Source organism: Aquarana catesbeiana, linkage group LG01 (assembly GCF_042186555.1).
Source record: "Aquarana catesbeiana isolate 2022-GZ linkage group LG01, ASM4218655v1, whole genome shotgun sequence".
Classification (NCBI taxonomy): Eukaryota; Metazoa; Chordata; class Amphibia; order Anura; family Ranidae; genus Aquarana; species Aquarana catesbeiana.
This window is the reverse complement of record NC_133324.1, coordinates 474,117,203-474,141,558: the sequence shown is the minus strand read 5'-3', so window position 1 is coordinate 474,141,558 and position 24,356 is coordinate 474,117,203. Positions and strand designations below refer to the sequence as shown.

General features: G+C 41.4%; 1 protein-coding gene across 5 annotated transcripts; it reads right to left on the bottom strand.

Annotated features, from left to right (window-relative positions):
- Positions 1 to 1,353: 1,353 nt before the first annotated feature.
- On the bottom strand, positions 1,354 to 23,378 carry LOC141102273 (mitochondrial nicotinamide adenine dinucleotide transporter SLC25A51-like). 5 transcript variants are annotated; one of them, XM_073591259.1, is made up of 3 exons: positions 23,234 to 23,378; positions 11,743 to 11,935; positions 1,354 to 3,304 (listed from the first exon to the last, which is right to left on the bottom strand). In XM_073591259.1, the coding sequence occupies exon 3, from the start codon at positions 3,256 to 3,258 to the stop codon at positions 2,362 to 2,364; it is 897 nt and encodes a 298-aa protein (XP_073447360.1). In that variant the 5' UTR covers positions 3,259 to 3,304; positions 11,743 to 11,935; positions 23,234 to 23,378; the 3' UTR covers positions 1,354 to 2,361. The 5 variants fall into 5 exon arrangements, with proteins under 5 accessions (XP_073447360.1, XP_073447358.1, XP_073447359.1 ...); XM_073591257.1 differs by having other exon boundaries at positions 23,110 to 23,245; XM_073591258.1 differs by having other exon boundaries at positions 11,747 to 11,935; positions 23,110 to 23,245.
- Positions 23,379 to 24,356: the final 978 nt, after the last annotated feature.

The following is a 24,356-nucleotide window of genomic DNA, read 5'->3' as shown; positions in this document are numbered from 1 at the left end:
AGCAATTTCCGATTCACCCAAACCATTTTCTTAGATGATCAGGTACGCCCATTGAACAGCGCCTCTTTCCCTCCTTCACTATTCTTTCCAACCTGTCTCTTCCCATCCCCCAAATTATCCCTGAAAAAAAGTGTCAGGTTCAGAAAAATTACACCAGAGCTTTGCAGACATTTCCCTATTGTGGAGATACACATCTCTCATAGCTTACCTGGAGCCGTTGACGACAATGGACTTGACCCCTTTTTCTTACTTTTACCCAAATAAAGAGGCCTGCCAAGTGGATGCTCGAGCGTGAAGCCAGCGGATGTTCCTACCGTTCTCTTGTGCAATTTATCCTACGTTTTACATTATTGCCGTTTGAAGGAGTATTTCTTTAAGTGCCGGTTCACACAGGGGCGGCACGACTTGCAGGTCGCCTCAGCGAGGCGACCTGCAAACGACTTCCGAGGCGACTTGCAAAACGACTTCTGTATAGAAGTCTATGCAAGTCGCCCCCAAAGTAGTACAGGAACCTTTTTCTAAGTCGGCGCGACTTGCGTCGCTCCTATTAGAACGGTTCCGTAGCACAGAACGGGAGGCGACTTGTCAGGCGACTAGGTCGCCTGACAAGTCGCCCCTATGTGAACCGAGCCTTACTTAAATGCGAAGTTGTTACTGTAGTAAAATGCTTCATCATTTGCTCAGTTCACACTACCACGACCTGTGCGACTTTGCCAGGCAACTTCAGCGTGACTTTGAAGCAACTTCAGGGAAAGCTTCTAATCTTCCTGTAATGTTGGATCCAAATCACATCAATTAAAATGAGGATTTGACTTGGAGGCAACTTCCATTAAAATCTACGGGCACAAGTCGGATAGAAGTCGCCTCAAAGTAGTACAGGAACCTTTTCTAAAGTCGAAGTGACTTCAGTAGTGCCAATTAAGACAGCTCTCATTGACTAAAATGGAATTTCACGCGACTTGGGGGCTCACAAATCGGATCCCAAGTCGTGGCAGTATGAACTGAGTCTATCTTATAAGCAGTTACAGCAAACTTTTTTTACCCCCCTTTTGGGATAAAGAATTTACAATAATAAAAGGTGATCATTGTAAGCACCCCTGCTAGTGTTAAATGGGTTGTCTCATCCCAGTAACTGATCAAGCTCTCCAGCAGAATGTTTCTTTTGAAAAACAGACTTACTGCCTGGATCACCAGATGAAAATAGAAGAAAGAAAGAAAGCGGAAAAAAGAAAAAAAATGTATCCATCACATCAAAAAAAGGTAAGCTGCAATATAATTAAGGTTTTCTTTTGGGTTGAATACCAATTTAAGTACATTTTCCACAAGTAAAAAAACACAACAAAATACCAGATGCCAGAGTCATTCCTGTAATTTGGTGTACAGAACTGACATTTTAAACATTATCAGCTTTCCCAGATATCTTATGTTAGCTACAAAACCAAGTGTGTTAGTGCAAATCAGCAGTGGAGCCTAGGGTGACACCGCTGCTCCTCTATAGATACAGTATGGAGAGAATGAGGGTTATCAACCCAGGACAGCAATCAAGATCAGGAAGCAGCATCTAAGGACTGTTAAATATATTATAAATGTAACTGTATTATAAATTTTGTCTTTGCGTTTAGATACATTTTAAATATAGGGTGGTATAGAATAGGAGGTGGCTAATGGAAATTTTTTTTTTTTTTCTGACTACAAACAGAAAAGACAAAAATGCAGAGAAACAAAGCCTGCACAGAAAAAAGCAAAAAGCAGAAGCTGCTAACATGGTTTGAAAGCAGAAACTGCTTCCTTCTTTTGCCGTAAGATACTTTAAGTGGTTAATGTGAACATACATAAATCTATAACAAAGTGATTATGAATATAGAAATGTGGATCAACATGGGTGCCCCAAGAAAAATGAAACCTCTGGCGAAAGCTCACTTCCCAAACACTAGTCCTGTTGGCTAATATAATAAAAATGTGATTCACAAATGACTAATAGATAGAACCTGAATACAGATAAACACAACATTGAAAATTATGTATATTATGTGGCCTCCTGAGACCAAAGAACAGACTGCATACTTTAAAGCTTTTCCATCAGACATATAAAGCTCTCTGATGGCAATATTCAAGCACAGATACAGTCAGTTACTGTTCCTGTCAGCGAAAAAGGCTTTGTCACTTACACACATAGAACAGACAGGCACTTTATTAACCCAAAATGAAGACTTAATAGTATTTTGAAGCACCTGTCTGTTCGTACAAATCAAGATCAGCTGTAATATTTAGTGGTGTATACATACAATCTCTGTATTTGGTTTTGTGATAATTTGATCCCTACAGAAAAAGATACAACAGTGACTGATCTTACAGTCCACCTCAGAACAGTTTCAATAACAGCTCATACGTTGCATTGATGATACCCCAAGACAGAATAGATCTGTGATAGTTTAGATGGGCACCACGGAATAGGTGCGTCAGTTTTCCATCACGTTCTGTCCATATGGTCATGAGGATTTTTCCAAAGGAGACAAATTCTCCTCCAATCTGTGACTGCATGCGGGCCTTCACCACATTCAGTGGAAAAAACAGGAATCCCAACATGGCTCCAAGCAGTCCACCACAGATGAAATCATTGATCAGGTTAGCACTATAGCTTTTAGCTTCTGGCAAACACTGTTTGATTGGCTTGCGAAGACCAAAAAACAAAGCATTGCTTGGTCCATTGCGGACCAGTATGGGAATTAAACCACGATAATACTCCCTAAATCCATAGGGCCGAAGCACTTTGAAAGCCTGATAAGTATTAGTGAATCGATTGTGGTGTTTGTAATCCTGCAGCAAAGTCTGAATTCTCTCAAAAGGCGTAAGAATGGCTTCTGTAGTTCCTGCAAGGATTGCTGCTACACTCCTTGTAACAATCTCAGGAGAATCTGTATGCCTTAGCAAAAGGCTGGAGAAGTCCTCGTAAAGGCCAAACATCAGGGCAAGAGTTGTTGTTTTCTGCATAAGTGGGGGGAGTATTCCCCTGTACAAGTTACGGATCCCATCCCTCTCTAGTTGTCTTATAGCATCTCTGGTTCTCAAGCCATAAAGCTGTTGTCTGAAGAGCACTTTCTGGATGGGGAAGGTAATTGCAATGTTTGTGAAGGCAGCAAAGTAGCCACACACATAATGCTTACTAGTTCCAATAGCTAGTGTATGATGTGTAAAGTCTTGTTTTGATTTTGAGAGGACCAAATCACTTTTTCGTTTTTCATGCGCCTCTGAATCCATCACAAATAAAGGTGTACTTCCTGTCACACAGGAAACATCAGGTTACCTAAAAGGCAAGAAAAAAACAAAACAAAAATGTAAAACAATTATTTAAAGTGATACTAAACACACACACTGTTTAACCACTTTAAGATGGGGACTGTTTTTCAGACTTGTTTTTTACAAGTTAAAATAATTTTTTTTGCTAGGAAATTACTTAGAATTACCCATTATATATTTTTTTTCTAGCACCCTAGAGAATAAAATGGCGGTCTTTGCAGTACATTGTCACACCGTATTTGCGCAGCGGTCTTACAAGCGCACTTTTTTGAAAAAAAAAAAAAAAAAATACACTTTTTTTAATTAAAAAAATTAAGACAACAAGGTTAGCTCATTTTTTTTTTATATTGTGAAAGATTTTACGCTGATTAAAATGGTACTCAACATGTCACACTTCAAAATTGCACCTGCTTGTGGAATGGCGGCAAACGTTTATCCTTAAAAATCTCCATATGCAACGTTTAAAAAATTCGACAGGTTGCATGTTTTGGAGTTAGAGGAGGTCTAGGGCTAGAATTATTGCTCTAACGATCGCGACAATACCTCACGTGTGGTTTGAACACCGTTTTCAATATGTGGGCGCTACTTGCGTATGTGTTCACTTCTACACGTGAGCTTGGCGGAACGGGGCACGTATATATTTATATTTATTTTTTTTTTACTTTTACACTGTTTTTTAAGAAAAAAAAAAAAAAAAAAAAAAAAAGAAGAAGATTGTGTCAGTTTGTAAACATCCCTTGTAATGGGGGGGGGGGGACAGCATAACAGGACAGCTTAAATATGAGATCTGGGATCAAAAAGACCTCAGATCTCATATTTACACCAACATGCAATACAAAAAAATAAAAATGTCCCCTTAAGTGCTATGGGCGGAAGTGACGTTTTGACGTCGCTTCCGCCCTGCAATTGTATGGAGTTGAGCGGGGGCCATTTTCCCCTTTACTCAGCTCCATAGTTTACACTGAAGAGGACGTGATCGCCTCCGCCAGCGGCTTCAGAGGGCAGGCCTTCTTCCGCCACCGATAAAAGTGATCTTGTGGCGAATACGCCGCAGAGACCACTTTTATCAGAAAGCAGACCGCCCGCTAAAGAAGTGGATACCGGGGTTATGGCAGCTAGGCGCTGCCATAACGATATTCCACTTCAAAGTACCGCCGTACAGGCGGTCCGTATTTAGTGGTTAATTTACATTGTTTCTTCTATTTCTATATGGGGGGACGATGGCACTAATTTTAATAAAAGAAAAAAAAAAAACTCCAAGTACCTTTTTCCTAATTGATATACAGCTGTCACATGACATAGATCTTTCCCACCCTGTCTGTAGGGAAATATAAGCAGGAGGAGCTTCTAGTCCTCTGCTGCCACATGTTTTGAAAAAAAAATAATTAAAAAAAAAAAAAAAAAAAAAAAAATCAGCCTTTGAAATACAGAGAAAAAAAAAAATATCAATAAAATGTTTCAACTTGGCATATAAATATATCTGAAATTAACTATTATTTTTTGGCAATAACATGGTGTGGGCAGATTTGTGCCAGTCACAGGCTGTGTCACACCCCTCCAGCCTGTGTCTTAAAATAAGAGTTGAAGCCTCCATCAATCTACATGTAATATTCCACCCCCATTGTGTTTAGCTGGGAGGAGAGGAGGAAGAAGAGGGTGGGGGTGTGCTGTCATTCACCACTGTGTACACACCCACACATTTGACTCTATGGTCACAGGGGCTGCTCCGATATGATAGGTGGGAAATACTCAACATAAAAACCTCACTGAAAACTGAGCATGTGCACAGTTGCCACCACAGGTGCAAAAACCCTAGCAGAATTAAGGACATGGACAGAAGGTGGAGAGCAGCAGGTTCAACCACTTTTTTTTCAGAATACAGAAAATGTATCTCAGTGTCTGAGTGAGTATAAACAGCATGTAATACACCATTTATTGATAGTTTTTTTTTTTTATGATGTGGGTTTAGTGACACTTTGAGATCGCCAATAAAATTAAAACTGATCTTGTTTAGAAATTAGGAGCTACTGAAGTCACTGAATATACCTAACAATTTGTCCTCCCTTATCTGCAATGGAGAAGCAGCGATCTTGTACCAGACAACCTTAAACACTGTGCCCCTCTACTACATCTTGTGGACAAGATAATGCAATCCCCCCTCAAAACAAAGCAGGCTTGTCGCATATTGGGAGCTGAGCTCTACTTCCTGAATAATACCAGCTTTACTGTACCACAGAAGAATGGCAAAAGAGCGAACATTCTAATTTGTGCACTTATACAAGACAATAACAATTTCACTGATGGTCTAATGGTTTGGGTTATTGAGGCGATGCCTAGAGACCTCCCCCCAGCTTTTTGAAAGCTTTGCCATAGAGAGATGTATTGGATTTTCTCTTTGAATGTTTTGGCCCCTGGAGGGTTAAATGAGGATTTTGAAATCAGCGCCATTCTTTAGAATTTTATTCACCATCTCATCCTCGCTTTCATATGTTTGCTCATTATACAAGTGCCCATATTCCTCTTAGGTATGTCATCTACTGGATAATCAGATTCTGCTTTCCCTATAGGATGTGCACATATGCGTGGGTGTATGTGTGAGCGCATAACGATTCATCGGACGGTTGTGTATGCACTCTACTTTTTCTGTGCGTACGCATGTATAAGATGCAGTGCATATATTTATGCTCCCCCCCCCCTTTTTTTTTTTTCCCGTTTCTGCATCTATTGATGTCTCCTGTGCGGGCTTGCGTGTACACACGCACTTATTCTTATGAACTTTACTCTGTCACCTACAAATATTGATCTGTTGACCATCTCTCAAACGATTTATTTATTTATTTCCCCAAAATATATATATATAATTTATATATAATTTTTTCCATACACAATATGGATAGATAGGATAGATAGAGAGAGAGAGAGATCTAATATCTATCTATCTATATATCTATTTTATATGACATCTACATAAACCACATATTTTAAAATCTTAGCATTGTATGTGTAATCTGATTGGAATAATCCACCAACTCCCTCCTAATGGCATTTGCTACTGAGGATTTATGTATGGGTTGACAGTTTTGTTCCTTTTAAATGTTTCCTTGATTTTAAGCCCCCTTCCCAATATATATTTTGTAAGTGACCAGTTGCATTCATCTTGACTTTTTTACGTGCGGGCTGTATCCCGTGCTGTCTTTATGTCCTTATTACTTTATGTCCTTGGTTTTCATTTGGGTATGGATACAAAATAATCCTTCAAAATATTCAAACTGAAAACTATTGTTTTCCTTTGGAATCAAGAATCTATCTGGTAGACAGACCTCATTGCTGCTGTTGTTTTTAATTAGAGTCATATGGAATGCCAAGTCAGCAATACATTATAAGAACGTAAGAAATATGAAAATTACATTAGGAATTGTTACACTCATATGTGCTTGAATGCTTATACCTATTTTTCTCAATATATTTTTCTAGAATAGAAATGTCTCTAGCTCACACCCACCTTTGAGGAAGAAGGTATACACACTCCGAAACACGTCGGGTGCAAGAATACTTTTTAATATTGTATATACATTGATGTAAAAATGCTTGATATGCATTCCAAATAGTAGATGATACACCATTGTTATTTTTTTATTGTTTAAACTTAATTATATTTGTATTAAAAATACTTTTTTGTGTGCTTTAAAAGTCCACCATTAGGGGGTTTTCTTGTTGTTTAGCTTATGTCCTTATGTTTACTGTGTAGCTCTGTGCCCATGGATTACACCACTTCCTGGGTTACTGCAGCATTGCGTTTTTTTTTTCCCCCTTATCACCGCCCATAGCCCCACCCACAGCCCCGCCCATAAGAAGCTCAGCCTCTACTTACCTGTTGTCATTGCTTCCTTCAAGCCAATCAGTAGTTCCGAAACGCGTCCCATTTTGATGACATACTTCCTGTTTGCGGTCCATGCTGGCTGACGTCATTTCCGGGATCTATGCTCCACGCTGACTCAGACGGTGCAATTGCTTCACCGGTGTTCCCAGAGGCTGGGGTTTTCACCTGCTGGATTTCCTGGGACCTTCTGCTCCTGCCTATCGCTATCCCTGGATAATTGTGATACACTGGGACTTCCTGATGCCGGATCACCTGCTTCATATACCCACGATATGTCTCTTCCTATTCTTGATCCTGTGTTTTTAATCCTTCTTGGGGATATTAAAAGTTTTTATTTCTGCACTTAGGAGGCGCCTTTTTTCTTTTATCTAAAATTGCTTGCAGAGTGTGCTATTCCAGGCTCTAATAGAGGGGCTGGCATAAACTTATAAAAATGTCTTAACAAACACTTTAATAATCTATGTTTTAATAATAAGAACTATGTAATCCACTTTGTGTAACACTAAGCAATCTTAGTAGGGCACTTTAAAAGTGAAGAAGTCATGACTAAGTTTGCCGCTTTCAAACGTGTCATGAGGAAAGTTTATAAAGCGCAATAAAAGATAACACGTGAAAAAGCAAACAAATTAAATTGTAACAAGGTAAAGCATGCCAAATCTAAGTCTGGATATCTGCCATAGAAGACAGCAGTCATCACTGGATTCATCGGTTAATAAATGTTTAACCGAACGTTTTGAATCAGTTTAGGCAAAGGATGTCATTCAATTGCACATTTTACAGCCCATCTTCTACTAAAAAATACAAGAATCTTTGTGCAAATTATTTATGGTGGCGTAATGTTTTTTGGACAAGGAAAATGGATTTGCACATTAGCCACTGTACAAGTCAGAATTCACAATAAATGGAGTCTGCCCCTCCCAGTTTTTTTCTTACCCCTTTCATGCCTAAGCCTTTCTGACATTTGTTGCTTACAAGTTAAAATCAGTATTTTTTGCTAGAAAATTACTTAGAACCCTCAAAAACTTTTTTTTTTCTTTAGTAAAGATCCTAGACAATAAAATGGTGATCATCACACGGTATTTGCACAGCGATCTTTCAAATGCATTTTTTGGGGTAAAAAAAAAAAAAAAATTTTGTATAATGTGAAAGATGTTACGCCCAGTAAATAGATACCCAACATGTCACTCTTTGAAATTGCGCACACTCATGGAATGGCGACAAACTACGGTACCAAAAAATCTCCATAGGTGATGCTTTAAAAAATTTTTTACAGTTACCAGGTTAGAGGTCTTTTGCTAGAATTATTGCTCTCAGTTCGACGATCACAGCAATACCTCACATGTGTTATTTGAACAGTTCACATTTGCAGGCGCGACTTACGTATGCGTTTTCTTAGTTGCAAAATTTGCAAATTCTGAATACTGTATTTTTTTTTTAAATCACCGCCATTGGCAGCCAAGTAAGCCGGAAGGGATGTTGTGACGTTTGCTTCTAGGATTTTACACCGGAGACCTGATCAGATCCGAATCTGGCTTTGTTCGGGTCTCAGCCTAGCCGGCAGAAGCTCGGGTCTCCCAGTGGGACAGGAGGCCCAGAAAGAACGGCAAAGGGGGGAGGAGGATGCCCCCCCCGCTCCTTTAGGATAACAGCCGAGCGGCTTTAAGCCGCATTGGTTGTAATCACTAAAGAGCCAACCGCCTGCTCTAAAAAATTGGTACCGGGGTGAAAGCTACAGCTGCAGGCATCATCCCGGTATACCCCCTTCAGGCCATGAACACAAATTTGCGTACGGTCGGCGTGAAAGTGTTAATGACCTCTACCCGTCATCTTTGCAACAGAGGGAGGTGTTCGGTAGTCCAAGGGAAGAACTGGGAGGGCTGGTAAGAAAAAAAATAAATATAGCGTATACAATTGCGAATCAAGTCATATTGTAATTGAATATTACAAATGACCTTTCCTTTTCAATCTGTAGCACCGTAATTTTCTGTAATAAGCAATATGGCTACCTGGAGGTGTTCTGTACACAGATGGTGTACAGAACGCCCCCCGAAAATGTAATTTCCTGCTTGAGTGATTAGCTCACTGATTTTCCCAGAAATCCGGACGAAGTTACACATTCGATTTTGAGCTTCCCCTGCAATAAAAATTTCATTTTTGGGGAAATACTGCCAAAGGGAAATCACATCTAAAGGGATGCAGACCTTGCAATTTTCATAATTTGAGCCTTGCAGGTGCAGCAGCTGATTAAGAATTATAAAACCACTCCCATACAGATTCACTCTGCACATTAGACAAACAGCTATTTCTTCAGAATAATAAAAAGGTAAGATTCTGCAACAAAGTTTGTTAAAATCCCTGCAATGTACATAGAACATCCAGAAGGGAATGTTTTTTTTTTCCCCCTCAACAAAATTAGAGTTACTCTTTTAGGCTGAGTTACAAAAGGAGTTGAGAATCTACAGAAGGTACATTGAAATTGTGTGACTATACAGTCAGGTCCATAAATATTGGAACATCAACACAATTCTAATCTTTTTGGCTCTATACACCACCACAATGGATTTGAAATGAAACAGGGTGCGCTTTAACTGCAGACTTTCAGCTTTAATTTGAGGGTATTTACATCCAAATCAGGTGAACGGTGTAGGAATTACAACAGTTTGCATATGTGCCTCCCACTTTTTAAGGGACCAAAAGTAATGGGACAGATTAACACTCATCCATCAAACTTTCACTTTTTAATACTTGGTTGCAAATCCTTTACAGTCAATTACAGCCTGAAGTCTGGAACGCATAGACATCACCAGACGCTGGGTTTCATCCCTGGTGATGCTCTGCCAGGCCTCTACTGCAACTGTCTTCAGTTCCTGCTTGTTCTTGGGGCATTTTCCCTTCAGCAAGTGAAATGCATGCTCAATCGGATTCAGGTCAGGTGATTGACTTGGCCATTGCATAACATTCCACTTCTTTCCTTTAAACTCTTTGGTTGCTTTCGCAGTATGCTTCGGGTCATTGTCCATCTGCACTGTGAAGCGCCATCCAATGAGTTCTGAAGCATTTTGCTGAATATGAGCAGATAATATTGCCTGAAACACTTCAGAATTCATCCTGCTGCTTTTGTCAGCAGGCACATCATCAATAAATACAAGAGAACCAGTTCCATTGGCAGCCATACATGCCCACGCCATGACACTACCACCACCATGCTTCACTGATGAGGTGGTACACTTTGAATCATGAGCAGTTCCTTTCCTTCTCCATACTCTTCTCTTCCCATCACTCTGGTACAAGTTGATCCTGATCTCATCTGTCCATAGGATGTTGTTCAAGAACTGTGAAGGCTTTTTTAGATGTTGTTTGGCAAACTCTAATCTGGCCTTCCTGTTTTTGAGGCTCACCAATGGTTTACATCTTGTGGTGAACCCTCTGTATTCACTCTGGTGAAGTCTTCTCTTGATTGTTGACTTTGACACACATACACCTACCTCCTGGAGAGTGTTCTTGATCTGGCCAACTGTTGTGAAGGGTGTTTTCTTCACCAGGGAAAGAATGCTTTGGTCATCCACCACAGTTGTCTTCCGGTGTTGCAGAGCTCACCGGTGCGTTCTTTCTTTTTAAGGATGTTCCAAACAGTTGAATTGGCCACACCTAATGTTTTTGCCATCTCTCTGATGGGTTGGTTTTGTTTTTTCAGCCTAATGATTGCTTGCTTCACTGATAGTGACAGCTCTTTGGATCTCATATTGAGAGTTGACAGCAACAGATTCCAAATGCAAATAGCACACTTGAAATGAACTCTGGACCTTTTATCTGCTCCTTGTAAATGGGATAATGAGGGAAGAACACACACTTGGCCATGGAACAGCTGAGCAGCCAATTGTCCCATTACTTTTGGTCCCTTAAAAAGTGGGAGGCACAAATACAAACTGTTGTAATTCCTACACCGTTCACCTGATTTGGATGTAAATACCCTCAAAATAAAGCTGAAAGTCTGCAGTTAAAGCACATCTTGTTCGTTTCATTTCAAATCCACTGTGGTGGTGTATAGAGCCAAAAAGATTAGAATTGTGTCAATGTCCCAAAATTTATGGACCTGACTGTATTTACTTCAAAAGCTTTTTGTTTTTTTTTGGTTATATATTTCATCTGCACATGACTGGATACGCATAGTAAGGCCTCATGAACACTGGACATTTTTAATGCTGCGGTTAGGGGCAACTGCCATTTTTTTCCTGCCTCTAAAAACCTTGCATGTTAGCCTATGTGTCCATGCACACATTTGGCATTTGGAGGAGTTTAGAGACAGTGAAAAAAAATCCCCAGTGCATCCAGAAGCAGCAGCAGCAGCAATTTGACAGAAAAAGCAAAGACGCATAATTTACTGTGTGAAGATTCTCAACTCTTTTAAGTCAGTTTTTTTTCCCTTTAAAATCAAACCTGGAATTAGGTTTTAAAACTGAATTCCAGGGTAAAGAAAAATGCTCCCTTACAATAGGGTTCCCTGCAATGCATGCGCTAAATGCTCGTTTATGCTTGGGGTACCAGCAAAAATGACTTTTACTTACCTACTTAATCCCTTGCTCCCTTGACAGCTGGCGCTTTCCTCTTCTCCCCAACGCTCCTGCTTGCGGGCGTTCCCTCGGCATTCTCACGGGCCCTTAAGCATACTACTTGAAGCTTCCATGGCCAATCCCCTTCTGAACAAGCTAGCTGTTTGGCTAGTACACTGATCAACTGGGTAAGGATTGAGTCACTGACCTGGAAGAAGTGACAGAAAAGTCAGACAGACATTCTTATTTGCATGCTTGCAGGTAAAAGCCACAGAATATATTGAACCATCCGATGAAACATGACAGCCAGAAAGCTAGCATTTTCAGAATATTTAGTGATAGCAACCTCCTTTTCCCCCTTACAGAAAAGTCTTCATGTATAGAAGCAGAACGTTCATAATGTGTAGAAAGGATTAACCCAAAGCCATTTAGAAGAATTGTAAAGAATACTGCATTACAACAATCTGGATAAAGAAATCCTTACACAGTCAAAAGACCCTGCAAAACAGAATAATCCGGTTTGCTTCTAAATGATCTGGAGGACACAGGTCATCTCTTTGCCTGACAGAATTATATAATGCAGGCTGATGTAGTCAGGTCTGTTAGCAGTAAGTAAAATATTTTTATATTTGTATTTGTTCTATTCTAGATCCTGGAAAATGTAGCTTTTGGATAAAAGTCAAACATAAAGCATATAAAAAAGGTCAATGACAAACATTGAACAAAGCCACTAAATTCTTCTTTTTCTAAATATTTTTTTTTTTACATTATAGCCAACATCACCTAAAACATATTTTAAACAGAAAATGGAGCAGTTTAGTTTATATCACGTGCCAGTATTAGTATTATACTTATATTGTTTCTCATAGTGTGAAATGTAGATTTTAGATCTGTTACCAGGAATTTCTATATACAATTTTAGCTACAACCATGTGAAAAAGTTAGACCTCATGGAAAAACGTTGACTTTTCAAAATATAGTACTTGAACAGGCAAACATTAGATCTTCAGTCAAAAAGTGCCTACAGATATAGGTGATACATATAACGAAAACCCAAGAAAAATGTAATGATGTACTGTGGAGAAAGTTACATTTTTTTTGTATTTATCGTAAAATCTTTTTTTCTTTAAGTCCACGGAGGGCCATGGGAATATAGTAATTTATAGACAAATTGGTCATATAGCCACTATCAGGAGGTTGGGACACTGGCAAACAAAAACAGTAAGCCAGCCCCTGTATAACCCCACCTCCAACCGTCAAGCCTCAATACAAGCTGTACATAAGGCCAATAACACAGAGGAGCGGGACCCATGTCCCTCAAGCGTAAAATAAATGTTACAGTTAAGCACAAAAACCTTTTTAACATTATTGCCCATTGAGAGACACAGGAATTTCGTATTTTTTTAAAAAAAAAGTTTTTTTTTTTTGTTTTTTTTTTAGAGAACTGGGACATCCAAAAGCAGTCCAACTGAGGGATGGGCAATAGCCACTCAGGAATCCAAGAGGAAATCATATTACAAACCTAGAAAGCTGCAAGAAGCAATACCAACCAAATGTGTTAATTGACATGACCCTGGGGGAGGTCACCAGTAGGGATTAACTTTATGTTCGGGTGGAACAGAACACCCTTTAACCACCTCAATACAGGGCACTTTCACCCCCTTCCTGCCCAAGCCATTTTTCAGCGCTGTCGCACTTTGAATGACAATTGCACGGTCATGTTACACTGCACCCTAATTAAATTTTTATCATTTTTTCCCCACAAATAGAGCTTTCTTTTGGTGGTATTTGATCACATCTGTGGTTTTTATTTATTGCGCTATAAACAAAAGAGGGACAATTTTGAAAAAAAACACAATATTTTTTACTTTTTGCTATAATAAATATCCATTTTTTTTTTTAAACAAATTTTTTCCTCAGTTTAGGCCGATATGTATTCTTCTACATACTTTTGGTAAAAAAAAAGAAAAAAAAAAACGCGATAAGCGTATATTGATTGTTTGTGCAAAAGTTATAGCGTCTACAAAATAGGGGATAGATTTATAGCATTTTTATTTATTTTTTTACTAGTAATGGCGGCGATCTGCGATTTTTATTGTGACTGCGATATTGCAGCGAACATATCGGACATTTTTGACACATTTTTGGGACCATTCACATTTATACAGTGATCCGTGCTATAAAAATGCATTGATTACTGTGTAAATGTGACTGGCAGGGAAGGGCTTAACACTAGGGGGTGATCGAGGGGTTAATGTGTGTCCTAGGGAGGTGATTCTAACTGTGGGGGGAGAGGACCGATCGGTGTCCCTATGTACAAGGGACACACCATCAGTCTCCTCTCCTCTCTGACAGGACGTGGATCTGTGTTTACATACACAGATCCACGGTCCTGCTCTGTTACCCGGCAATCGCGGGTGCCCGGCGGACATCGCGGCCGCCGGGCACGCGCACCGGGTCCCGAGCGACGCAGCGCACCCCCTAGTGGCTCGGGAGGGCAATCACGTCATATGACGTCCGCCCAGAACAACAGCTGCCTCGTCCCACCTTCATATGACGGTGGGCGGTAGCTTAGTGGTTAAAAGTCTATGGGAGAAATCAAAAAAGTGCTAATTTTCAAGGTTAATATGCAAGTTATTGTCATAAAAAGTGTTTGGGGACCTGGGTCCTGCCCCAGGGGACATGTATTAATGCAAAAAAAAAGTTTTAAAAACGGACGTTTTTTCGGGAGCAGTGATTTTAATAATGCTTAGAGTGAAACAATAAAAGTGTAATATTCCTTTAAATTTCGTACCTGGGGGGTGTCTATAGTACGCCTGTAAAGTAGCGCATGTTTCCCCTGTTTAGAACAGTCCCTGCACAAAATGAGATTTCTAAAGTAAAAAAAGTCATATAAAACTACGGCTATAATGAATTGTTGGGTCTCGGCTTCCCCCACAGTTCATTACCAGGCCCTTTGGGTCTGGTATGAATATTAAGGGGAACCCAGAACCAAAATTAAAAAAAAAAAAAAAAAATTGCGTGGGGGTCCTCCCAAATTCCATACTGGGCCCTTCAGGTCTGGTATAGATATTAAGGGGAACCCCCGTACCAAAATTAAAAAAAAAAAAAATGGCGTGGGGGTCCCCCCCAAAAATCCATACCAGACCCTTTTCTGAGCACGCAACCTGGCAGGCTGCAGGAAAAGGGGGGGGGACGAGAAAGCGCCCACCCCCGAACCGTACCAGGCCACGTGCCCTCAACATGGGGTGGGTGCTTTGGGGTAGCCCCCCAAAGCACCTTGTCCCCATGTTGATGGGGAAAGGGGCCTCATCCCCACAGCCCTTGCCCGGTGGTTGTGAGGGTCTGCGGGCGGGGGGCTAATTGGAATCTGGAAGCCCCCTTTAACAACGGGACCCCCAGATCCCAGCCTCCCCCCTGTGTGAAATAGTAACGGCCAACTCAATAATGAACCCTACGGAATAGGGTGCCATTAAAGTGGTTGTTACCACAATCATATAATTCACTGGCAGTCCCTCTATTATAACCAGTCATAACACACAGTGTAAGTATTTTATAAAAACAAAGCTTGTAAATACCGTTTTAGAACGATCTTCAGGCCGGTTACGTGACTCCCGGCCGGACTCCTACTTCGATCCTTGCAGGAGGGGCCAAGATCTCCCTCTGACGTCAGCCTGGGAGGTCAGGTGGCCGCTCAGCCGCTCCCGCTGTAGCCCAGGGATCGGAGTAGGAGACCAGCTAGGAGCCACGTGACCGGCCTGAAGATCGTTCTAAAATGGTATGTGCAAGCTTCGTCTTTATAAAAAAAAAAAAAAAAAAACATTTACACTGTGTTATGACTAGTTATAATAGAGGGGGCTGGCAGTGACAATTTCTAATATATTATTTTTGCTAATCGCGGCGGGTGGGGGCACAGACACAGAGCCGACAGGCAGGGTGAGGGGGACAGAAGAGAGCTGCAGATGACGGAGGGAGGCAAGCTGGTCACGGTAGTCAAGGCACAGCAGCCATGATTATCTTGGTCAGGACACAGAGGGGGGCACAGGAAGTGGCAGGATCAGCCAGGTTTTTTACAGTTTCGAGGGACAGATAAGACAGCACAGGCACTGTGCTGTTCAATCTGCTATAAGGGAACAGGATCTCTCTTTTTTTTTTTTCTTCTTTCTTCAGGGTTACAAACACTTTAAAGTTCATGTGCGTGTAAAAGGCAGGTGTCCCAATACATTTGACAAGTAGGTCAAAAGGCTGGGCCAATGTAACAATGTAAAAATATACCACGCCTGGAGTTCATAAAGTAACTGGTAAAGTACACTCCAACATAAAGAAATAAAAGCACAGAATAAACAAAAAGCACTGTGAAGAGAAGCGTAATGTGTTAATTACAGTTACCTACTAGTATTCTTGTTTAACTATCCACTAGGATATCCATTTACTAATTATAGTTTAGATTCTAGACAAAAGAACACAGATAGTATCTGTGCACAGACAAAACAAAAAACTGTACACAGCAACTGATAATTCTACTGTTTATCATCAGCTAACTTGTTACAGATAACCAGCTGTGCAGGAATATTAGTGAATTTTGTAACTAGTTTTAAAGCAAGCCTTAAGTCATTTTTTCATCTTTCCATCTATTAAATCTTTTGCCCTTGTTTTAACTTTGGATAGCAAAACTTTTTTTTTCCTGCTAGTAAATACTTTATACAGCCCACGTCCTGTTTCTTGTCTGGTAATAAGCCTAGGGGGGGAGAGTCATAAGAGGACCAATGAGAGCTGCAGGCATGCCTGTGTGTCTGCGTAAATCCAGGAAGTGAACAGGCAGCAGCTTCAGCTGCCCATAGTTAAAATGGATGCAGCCAGACTTAGTGGAGGGAGATTTCTGCAGCATATTTGGCAAGTACAAATTGCGCGGTCATGCAACACTGTATCCAAATGAAATTGTTATTTTTTTTCCCCACAAACAGAGCTTTCTTTTGGTGGTATTTGATCACCTCTGCTTTTTTTATTTTTTGCGTTATAAACAAAAGAAGAGTGACAAGTTTGAAAAGAAAAACGAAAATAAGCGTTTATTGATTGGTTTGCGCAAAAGTTATAACGTCTACAAAATAGGGGATAGATTTAAAGCATTTTGATTATTTTTTTTATTTTTTTTTTTTACTAGTAATGGTGGCCATCTGCGATTTTTATCATGACTGCAATATTGCGGCGGACATATCGGACACTTTTGACACTATTTTGGGACCATTCACATTTATACAGCGATCCGTGCTATAAAAATGCACTGATTACTGTATAAATGTGACTGGCAGGGAAGAGGTTAACACTAGGGGGGGATCGAGGGGTTAATTATGTTTGCTAGGGAGTGATTCTAAACTATAGAGGGAGGGGACTCACAAGGGGAGAAGACCGATCAGTGTTCCTCTGTACTAAGAGCACACCATTGGTCTCCTCTCCCCTGACAGGACGTGGATCTGTGTGTTTACACACACAGATCCACGGTCCTGCTCTGTTACCGGGCAATCGCGGCTGCCATTGCGGCCGCTGGGCACGCGCATCGGGTTCCCAGTGACACGGCGGGCTCTCGCGCGCGCCCCCTGGTGGGCCGGCAAGGCGACGCCCTCCAAGAACGAGAACCGCGCCGCCTGGCCATCATATGACAGCTGGCAAGCGGTTAAACTGCTTGTGTGTTTTTTTTTTTTCATAATCTATACAGCTATCATCAAAACATGACTTTTTACTAAGAATGTCCGTAAACATCAAGCAACATGTAAAAAGATGCCAGATTATGATCCTAATAGGGAACTTTGCTCCCATTAAAGCAAACCTCAACTGGCCTAAAGATGCTTACGGAGTCCCAGTCATCAATTTAAAATGAAAGATGCAAATAAAAGCACCAAAAAATGTTTTGGGAGGGGGCGGAAAGAGAAGAAGTGCTCTGCCGTGGGGCCCTTGCTGCTTGCTCCCTCACACCTGGTGAACATAGTGTAATGCTCTGTTGTAGATAGGTGTACACCTCCTGCCCATCATGGGTAAGATACCCTTTTACTCCAGCAAGCCAAGCTAGGTACTGCACAGACCCAAGCTCCCTATATCATGTGTGCAGCCAAGGCCCGAAGGCCACTGGCCCCAGCGCCGTGATTGGGTCAAATTAATGCCCTGGCCATATAGATCTTATTTGTTTTATATATCTGTCCCCATAATAATGGTGCTGTGCTATTTTTAGCTTGCATGCTGCAAGAGATTACAACTACAGTTTAACCTACACACCAGATAAGGTCTTTACCAAATGAATGACAGTCACGTGGAGTAAGAAACCGCATTTAAATGTACACATGAAGACAAAGTATTTTAGACCAAATCCAAGTATTAAGTAGTTCACTTAAGTGTCCGTTTATGAAACTGAACGGCGGTGATCTCAAGGATCGCCACTGATCACAGTCCATAAACGGTTTATGAAACAAAGATAATTGGAGGAGAACATGTTTAAACTTGTTCTCCGCACACTGAGAATCCTCATTAACTTTTTTCTTCCTCCCCCCCAAAGAGATATATATATATATATATATATATATATATATATATATATATATATATATATATATACACACACATATACACAGTGATAATTTATCACTGCTTAATAAAACGGACATCTCTGTGTTTCAGTGAATTTCTGGTACTGTAATCTCGTTCTGTCTCACGAGATTCCAGTATCAGGGACGTTCTCCACGGTTTGAAGAGTTTGTAGATTGCTTCTCCTTTGGAGGAGTGAAGCAATCTACAAATCTTCATAAACTGGCACACAGAGGGGAACAATCTTCTCTGAGAATCACGGATAATGAAGCGGTGAAATATTTTCACCGCTTCATATAAACAGACACCTTAGTCTGTATTGTTGTAAAAACAGTAACTTCCACAATATGTTGAAAAGAAAACGTGCTCTATGTGTGTACAAAGTCTATATAAAGCCACAACAGTTCTGCATAGGAATGAAGTCTGTAAGATCAATGACAAAATAATGAGCAGTTTGATGAACTGTACCGTACACTATCACAAAGTATACTCAACATCCACAGGTTTAAAAAATAATGAGAAGTTTGATGACCTATACAGTACACTATATTACAGTATTATCAACATCCACAGGTTTAAAAAAAGAGACACAAAATGGATTGTGAAATGGGGGAAAAAAAAAAAAAGCTGACATGTCTAAATATACAGAGCTGTTAAAACTATAACAGTCTGCACTTTGACTCCAATAAAAACTGTACTCAGTACAGTAGGCAAAATAGCAAGACATTCTGGCTCATCATGCAGAGTTAACTTGTTAATTTGTTCATTTCAGATTTCCATCAGCACTTGGATTTTCTCACTCCACAGCAAACAAATGTGCTCAAAGTTAAAACAGGACCAACTTTATATTTTCACAATTTAGTGGGGGTAATGTAAAACAACTTACTAATAAACCACAAACCCAGAACTAGCAAGCCGTTAGCAAAGATGGGTAATGTATTTAAACTCAAAAAACAAAAAACGTATTGCATCTTTCCAGTCCTTAGAAGTGTAGATGCATTTGATTTTTTTTTTTTTTAATTCAGGCTTCATTATTTTCACCTGGTAAATTTGTAAACATCACAATTCCTGTCTGAGTGACTAGACTAAATCCGGCATAGATGGTTAGAATCTTGGCCGGTTCAGCAGGGACTGGTCGAGATCCGGTCTATGGGCAGGACAAAGTTGATCAACTTGGGTACAAGCAGCATGTCGATTACTCTATGGATCAAGCCATGGTTGTCACACAAGCTGGACTTAAAACGTGCCTGTCTTTGTTCATCTCCATTACATGAAAGGTGATTGGATTAGCAGTTTACAGAAGAACGACGTTTTATGCTCCCAGGTAAACTCACAGGAAGGGACATTGCATATCTGCCATTAATAACAGGTGATGTCCTTGGGGGGGGGGGGGAGAACAGGCCCAGGCCTGAAAAATCAAACCAATGCAGCCATCACATCTAACAATTGGTAAACTGCAATATATGAAAAGGCCTTTGAATTTAGTTATCCATTAAAGAACATGCAAGGATGTCAACAAGAAGCTTGTGGCATCAGAAGGAAATTAGCAGTGCTAGGTCCAGTGTTAGTCTGGACAGATTCCACACCAGGTCTCATGAAAATACATTCAGTCTCCAGCCTGGTCCTTTCTCAACTTCTGTACCAGATCATTATGATAAACTTTTCAGAATAAATAGTAAGTCCAAGGTCATAAAAACTGATCATGTTATTTATACTTGAACTATTCTTTTAGAACACAAGCATATTATATTTGATTAGCTAATTCTCTACCAATCCTGGCCTGTCATTTACAAAGTGTAATGTCTTTACATGAAACAGTTCTAAGATATCAGAGTTGATTTACTAAAGGCAAATAGACATTTGGGCAAGGCAAAAGTCAATAGCATTTTTATTTGCACATGTGTGGATGATGGAAGTCAGTAGCACTTCCCCTCATTTACAAGGCACTGGAACAACTGCACTTGAAAAATGCACAGTCTATTTGCCTTTAGTAAATCAACTCCATAGACCGGCTGCTGCTTTTTACCTGAAAATGAAAAAGTATCTAAAGCCACATTTTCATTTGGATAGAGTAGGGTAGGGTTAAAAGCCCTGCCTAGTTTTCATTGCCGATCCCCTGCAGGGAGCTTCACCCTCTGTTATGGTAACCAAGACTGTAAGGAGAGAAAATGCACAATTCTGACCTTGTCAGAGTTAGCCCGGGTTCACACCGCCCACGACTTTGAAGTCGGACCCCAGCGTGACTTTGGCATGACTTGCAGGCAACTTCTTTTGACAGAAGTCAATGAAAATCATACCAAAGTTGGACCAAAAGTAGTGCAGGAACCTTTTTCTAAGTTGGAGCCACTCAAGTTGCACAGAATGGGGTCCGACTTCTAATGCAATAAGTGCTCCAAAGTTGGAGTGATTGTTGCATCCGTGTGAACCGGGCCTAAAGCCTCATACACACGGTACGATTGTTGGCAGGGGATTGTCTGTTGACAGACTGTTGTCCTAAAATCTTACCATTAGTACGCTCCTTTTGACAACTGATGTCCAATTTTCGGCCAAGAAATGTTGGATGACAGGCTAGTAAATTTTCGGCGGACAACGGCTTGACATCAGATTTTTGTATGGTCAGTACACAAATCTATCACACAAAAGTCGAAATGCATGCTCGGAATCAACGCTCACCAAACACAAAATTAGCAGAAGGGGCCCAAAGGGTGGCGCTCAAGAGCTGAAATTTCTCATAGTACGTCACTACGTTTGTGTTTGTGGCACAACAATTGTGTACCATTAGTATGCAAGAAAAGATCCTGGCACACGCCCTTTTGACAAAAATCAGATGCTCAGTTGGCCAACAATTGTACCGTGTGTACAACTAGTGGAGAAACCTTTCAATCGAGACACCTGTTCCAGTGAAAACTACCTTAGTGGTGATTCCCCTTTTTCAAAGATAACCTTTGTAAAAAAATATAATAATAATAATAATAATAATAATAATAATAATAATAATAATAATACTACTACATTTTTTTCAGGAAAAAAAAAAAACATTTATATTTTTTTTTACTAGGAGCTTGGAAAGCACTGCACCAACGATCAGCAGATTGCAGATGCCATGCAGGACTCCTGCAGACTATCAGTGTATCTGTCAGCTCATACCTTGTATGGGCAGGCAGTTACTGAGGCTGGCAATACGCGGTTTGAATCTTAGCCAGTTCAGCAGGAACCAGCCAAGATTCAAACAATTAATGGGCAGGCTGAATGTACCAAGTTGATGGATCGATCAACTGGGGTACAACCAGCCTGCCAGATTTGCTTCCGATTATCACAAGCAGCTGCTATAGCTGCTAGCGAATCACGGTCTTCTCCCAGTGGGGACAGCTTCCCCCCCGCTCAGAGTAGACAATTGCTTGGCATGAGGGAGTCCCCCTGTCAACACTGTCTGTGTTGGTGGGGGATTCGTGCAAAATTCACACCATCTATGGGCTGCCTAAATGACAGGAAGAGACAATGAACTACCTAGACTGCTCAACAACCATAGTTTATTGAGAACTACAAGCCGCAGATCTCTGTAAATGAATGACGTGGCGGGGTGGGCAGAGCGCTGCATGCCCGCAGTTTTTTTCCGATTGTGACAGCGAGTTTCAAGAGAAGATCTCTGGCTTGCTGTCACTGTTAGCAAGGGAGCGGCTGCAGGAGCAGCGACTGCAACTGTTACACTCAAAAAACAAGTGGAACGTAGAACATGTAACATGTTCCCAAAGGTGGACTTATCCTTTAAGATAGATCTTCACTTACTACCTGTTGTGTCTCCAGACAGGAAGCGAAGGATAATCTCCCTGAAGGCACAGAGATGGCAAAAAATAAACAACAAGGTTTAAACTATTCCCTACTATAGATATACTTTAAAGGCCAGCTCCAGACATAAGGAAAAAAAAATACCACAGACTACAAGGGTTCAATGCTTGTTAAGTCTAGGGGTACAAGAATAAGGAGCAGGGATGAGCTTGGGATACAGGGATAAGGAGTAAGGATGAGCTCCGGCGTGTTCACACAGCCCACGTGCAGAGCCCGCCAGGAAGTCGGCACTGCGCTAATCACAGGCAGTGAGACATTGTCCCAATGCACGGATCAGGACAATGATTCACTGCTTGTGATTAGCACAGCGCAGTGCTGACTTCCTGGCGGGCTCTACACGTGGGCTGTGCAAACATACCGGAGCTCATCCTTAATAAGGAGCTGATCTAATGAGCTGCAGGAGATTCCCTGTCCTGCAGCTGCATGTATACAAAGAAGCAGGGATATGGCCAAGTAGCAATATTAGGTCAATGAACATCCCTACCCACAGCTCATTGGGCCAGGCAGGGATGCAATTATGTGACAACTTACCTACACCTATAGCAAGAGCATTATTCAACTTTGGTGAAAGGTGCGCAGGTTGTTTTTATCTACAGAAAAGGATTCTGTTCAGGTTAGTAGTGAATTCCCATCCAACCATTCCTACACTCACTAGCTTGCCCCCTCCAGTGTTCCTGCACATCTATGTACATTGATACTAGTGGAAAGGAGGGCACCCAACTGCAGCAGCTGTGACTGGAGGTGTCTGCTGCCTCCCCAATGTGGGTGATAAGTAAACAAAGAGCTGGTTTGGCTCACCATTAGCAGCCATACAAGCCCCCACTTCATGTCCTCGAGTGCCCTAGCAGGCCATATCCTCACACATGACTGACTGCTCCCCAAAGTCACGCACCGCTCTCCCACAATGGCTCCTAAGCTGTATAGTGGTCGGGTGTGGCGGCCCAGCCTCCTATGCACACTCACCGTCCATGACGGCACGCCATGCCTAGCTCTGCCCGCCCCGTGCACTGAGCAGCCTTCGCCCATTCACAGCTTCATTCTTCACCTCCACCGGTGACAGTTGTGGGTGGGGGAGGACCAGACTTACTTCCGGTTCCATGCAAAGCTCGCCACCAATCGCCAGCTTTCCTAGCGCCAATGCTATGCGCATGCGCTCCTTTACCCGCATCTGTCACCTTCATTCGCCACCTGGTCTCTGAGCTCACGTGGGATTAGTGTGACCAATCAGATAGCTAGACTGGTAGCCTAAAGGCCGCGCCCGGTAATGGGGTGTCACGTGCTTGTTATCCTGCAGTGTGGGATACTTACTTATATAGTAAGGAGTCATGAGACAGAGGCGGCTGATGGGTGTTCCTTCTCAAAATGTCATTGGTCTAGTCTTCAATGGTTTACATCGGTAACAGATAAGACTTCAGGCTAATGACCCCCAGTTCCACATCAGTCACAGGCAATACTGAATGCCATTGATTTAATATGCCAGCCAGGCAACAAGCATTTTCAGAAGGTCAGGAATGGTGCTCCCTTTATTTCTTTCAGACAGGGTACGTGCGGGGCCGAGGGGCTTCCCACAGAACTCTGCTGATGAGGGGCCGTGACCCAGAGCCAGGTCAAGTGACTTGGGATGGAGGTAAAAGGTCATGCCGGGAGTTGTAGTACAGGCTATGTGTCAGTACGGGTCATGTGACTGGGGATCTGGGTGATAGGGCATGCTGGGACTTGTAGATCTACAGGACATAAGCAGGTACAGGTCATGTGACTCAATGGGCTCCATTCACAGAACCAGATCACATGCAGTATTTAGGTGTTCTCTCAGATACCACATGCAATCCTGAAAATGTTAATTTACTATTGCTTTAGGCGGTATTTACTGCATAACGCAAAAACGCTTGGTAAATACAGCATAAAACAGGAGTGAAAGTCCGTTCACAAAAGGAAAAAAAATGTGGTAAACAAGCAGTGATCCGTCATGCGATATTAGGCTCCATTCTCATATGGTGCGGCCACAGGTCACAGCATGGGGTCCGGTGCTACCTTGTACACCGATTCAGGTCCAAATTTTTGCCTGAATTCACACCTGAATTGGACCAGAAGACACACTGGACCCTGCATGAGGACGCTGCTACTCCGTAGCTGTGTGAACCGGTTCCATTGAGAGCCAGTCCCCCTCTCCTGTCATGCGAGTTGGATGTGGATAAATTTGCATCCAATTC

What these genes read in the sequence shown, in the direction of transcription:
- LOC141102273 (XM_073591259.1), bottom strand. Translation starts at nt 3,258, where the DNA reads ATGGATTCAGAGGCGCATGAAAAACGAAAAAGTGATTTGGTCCTCTCA.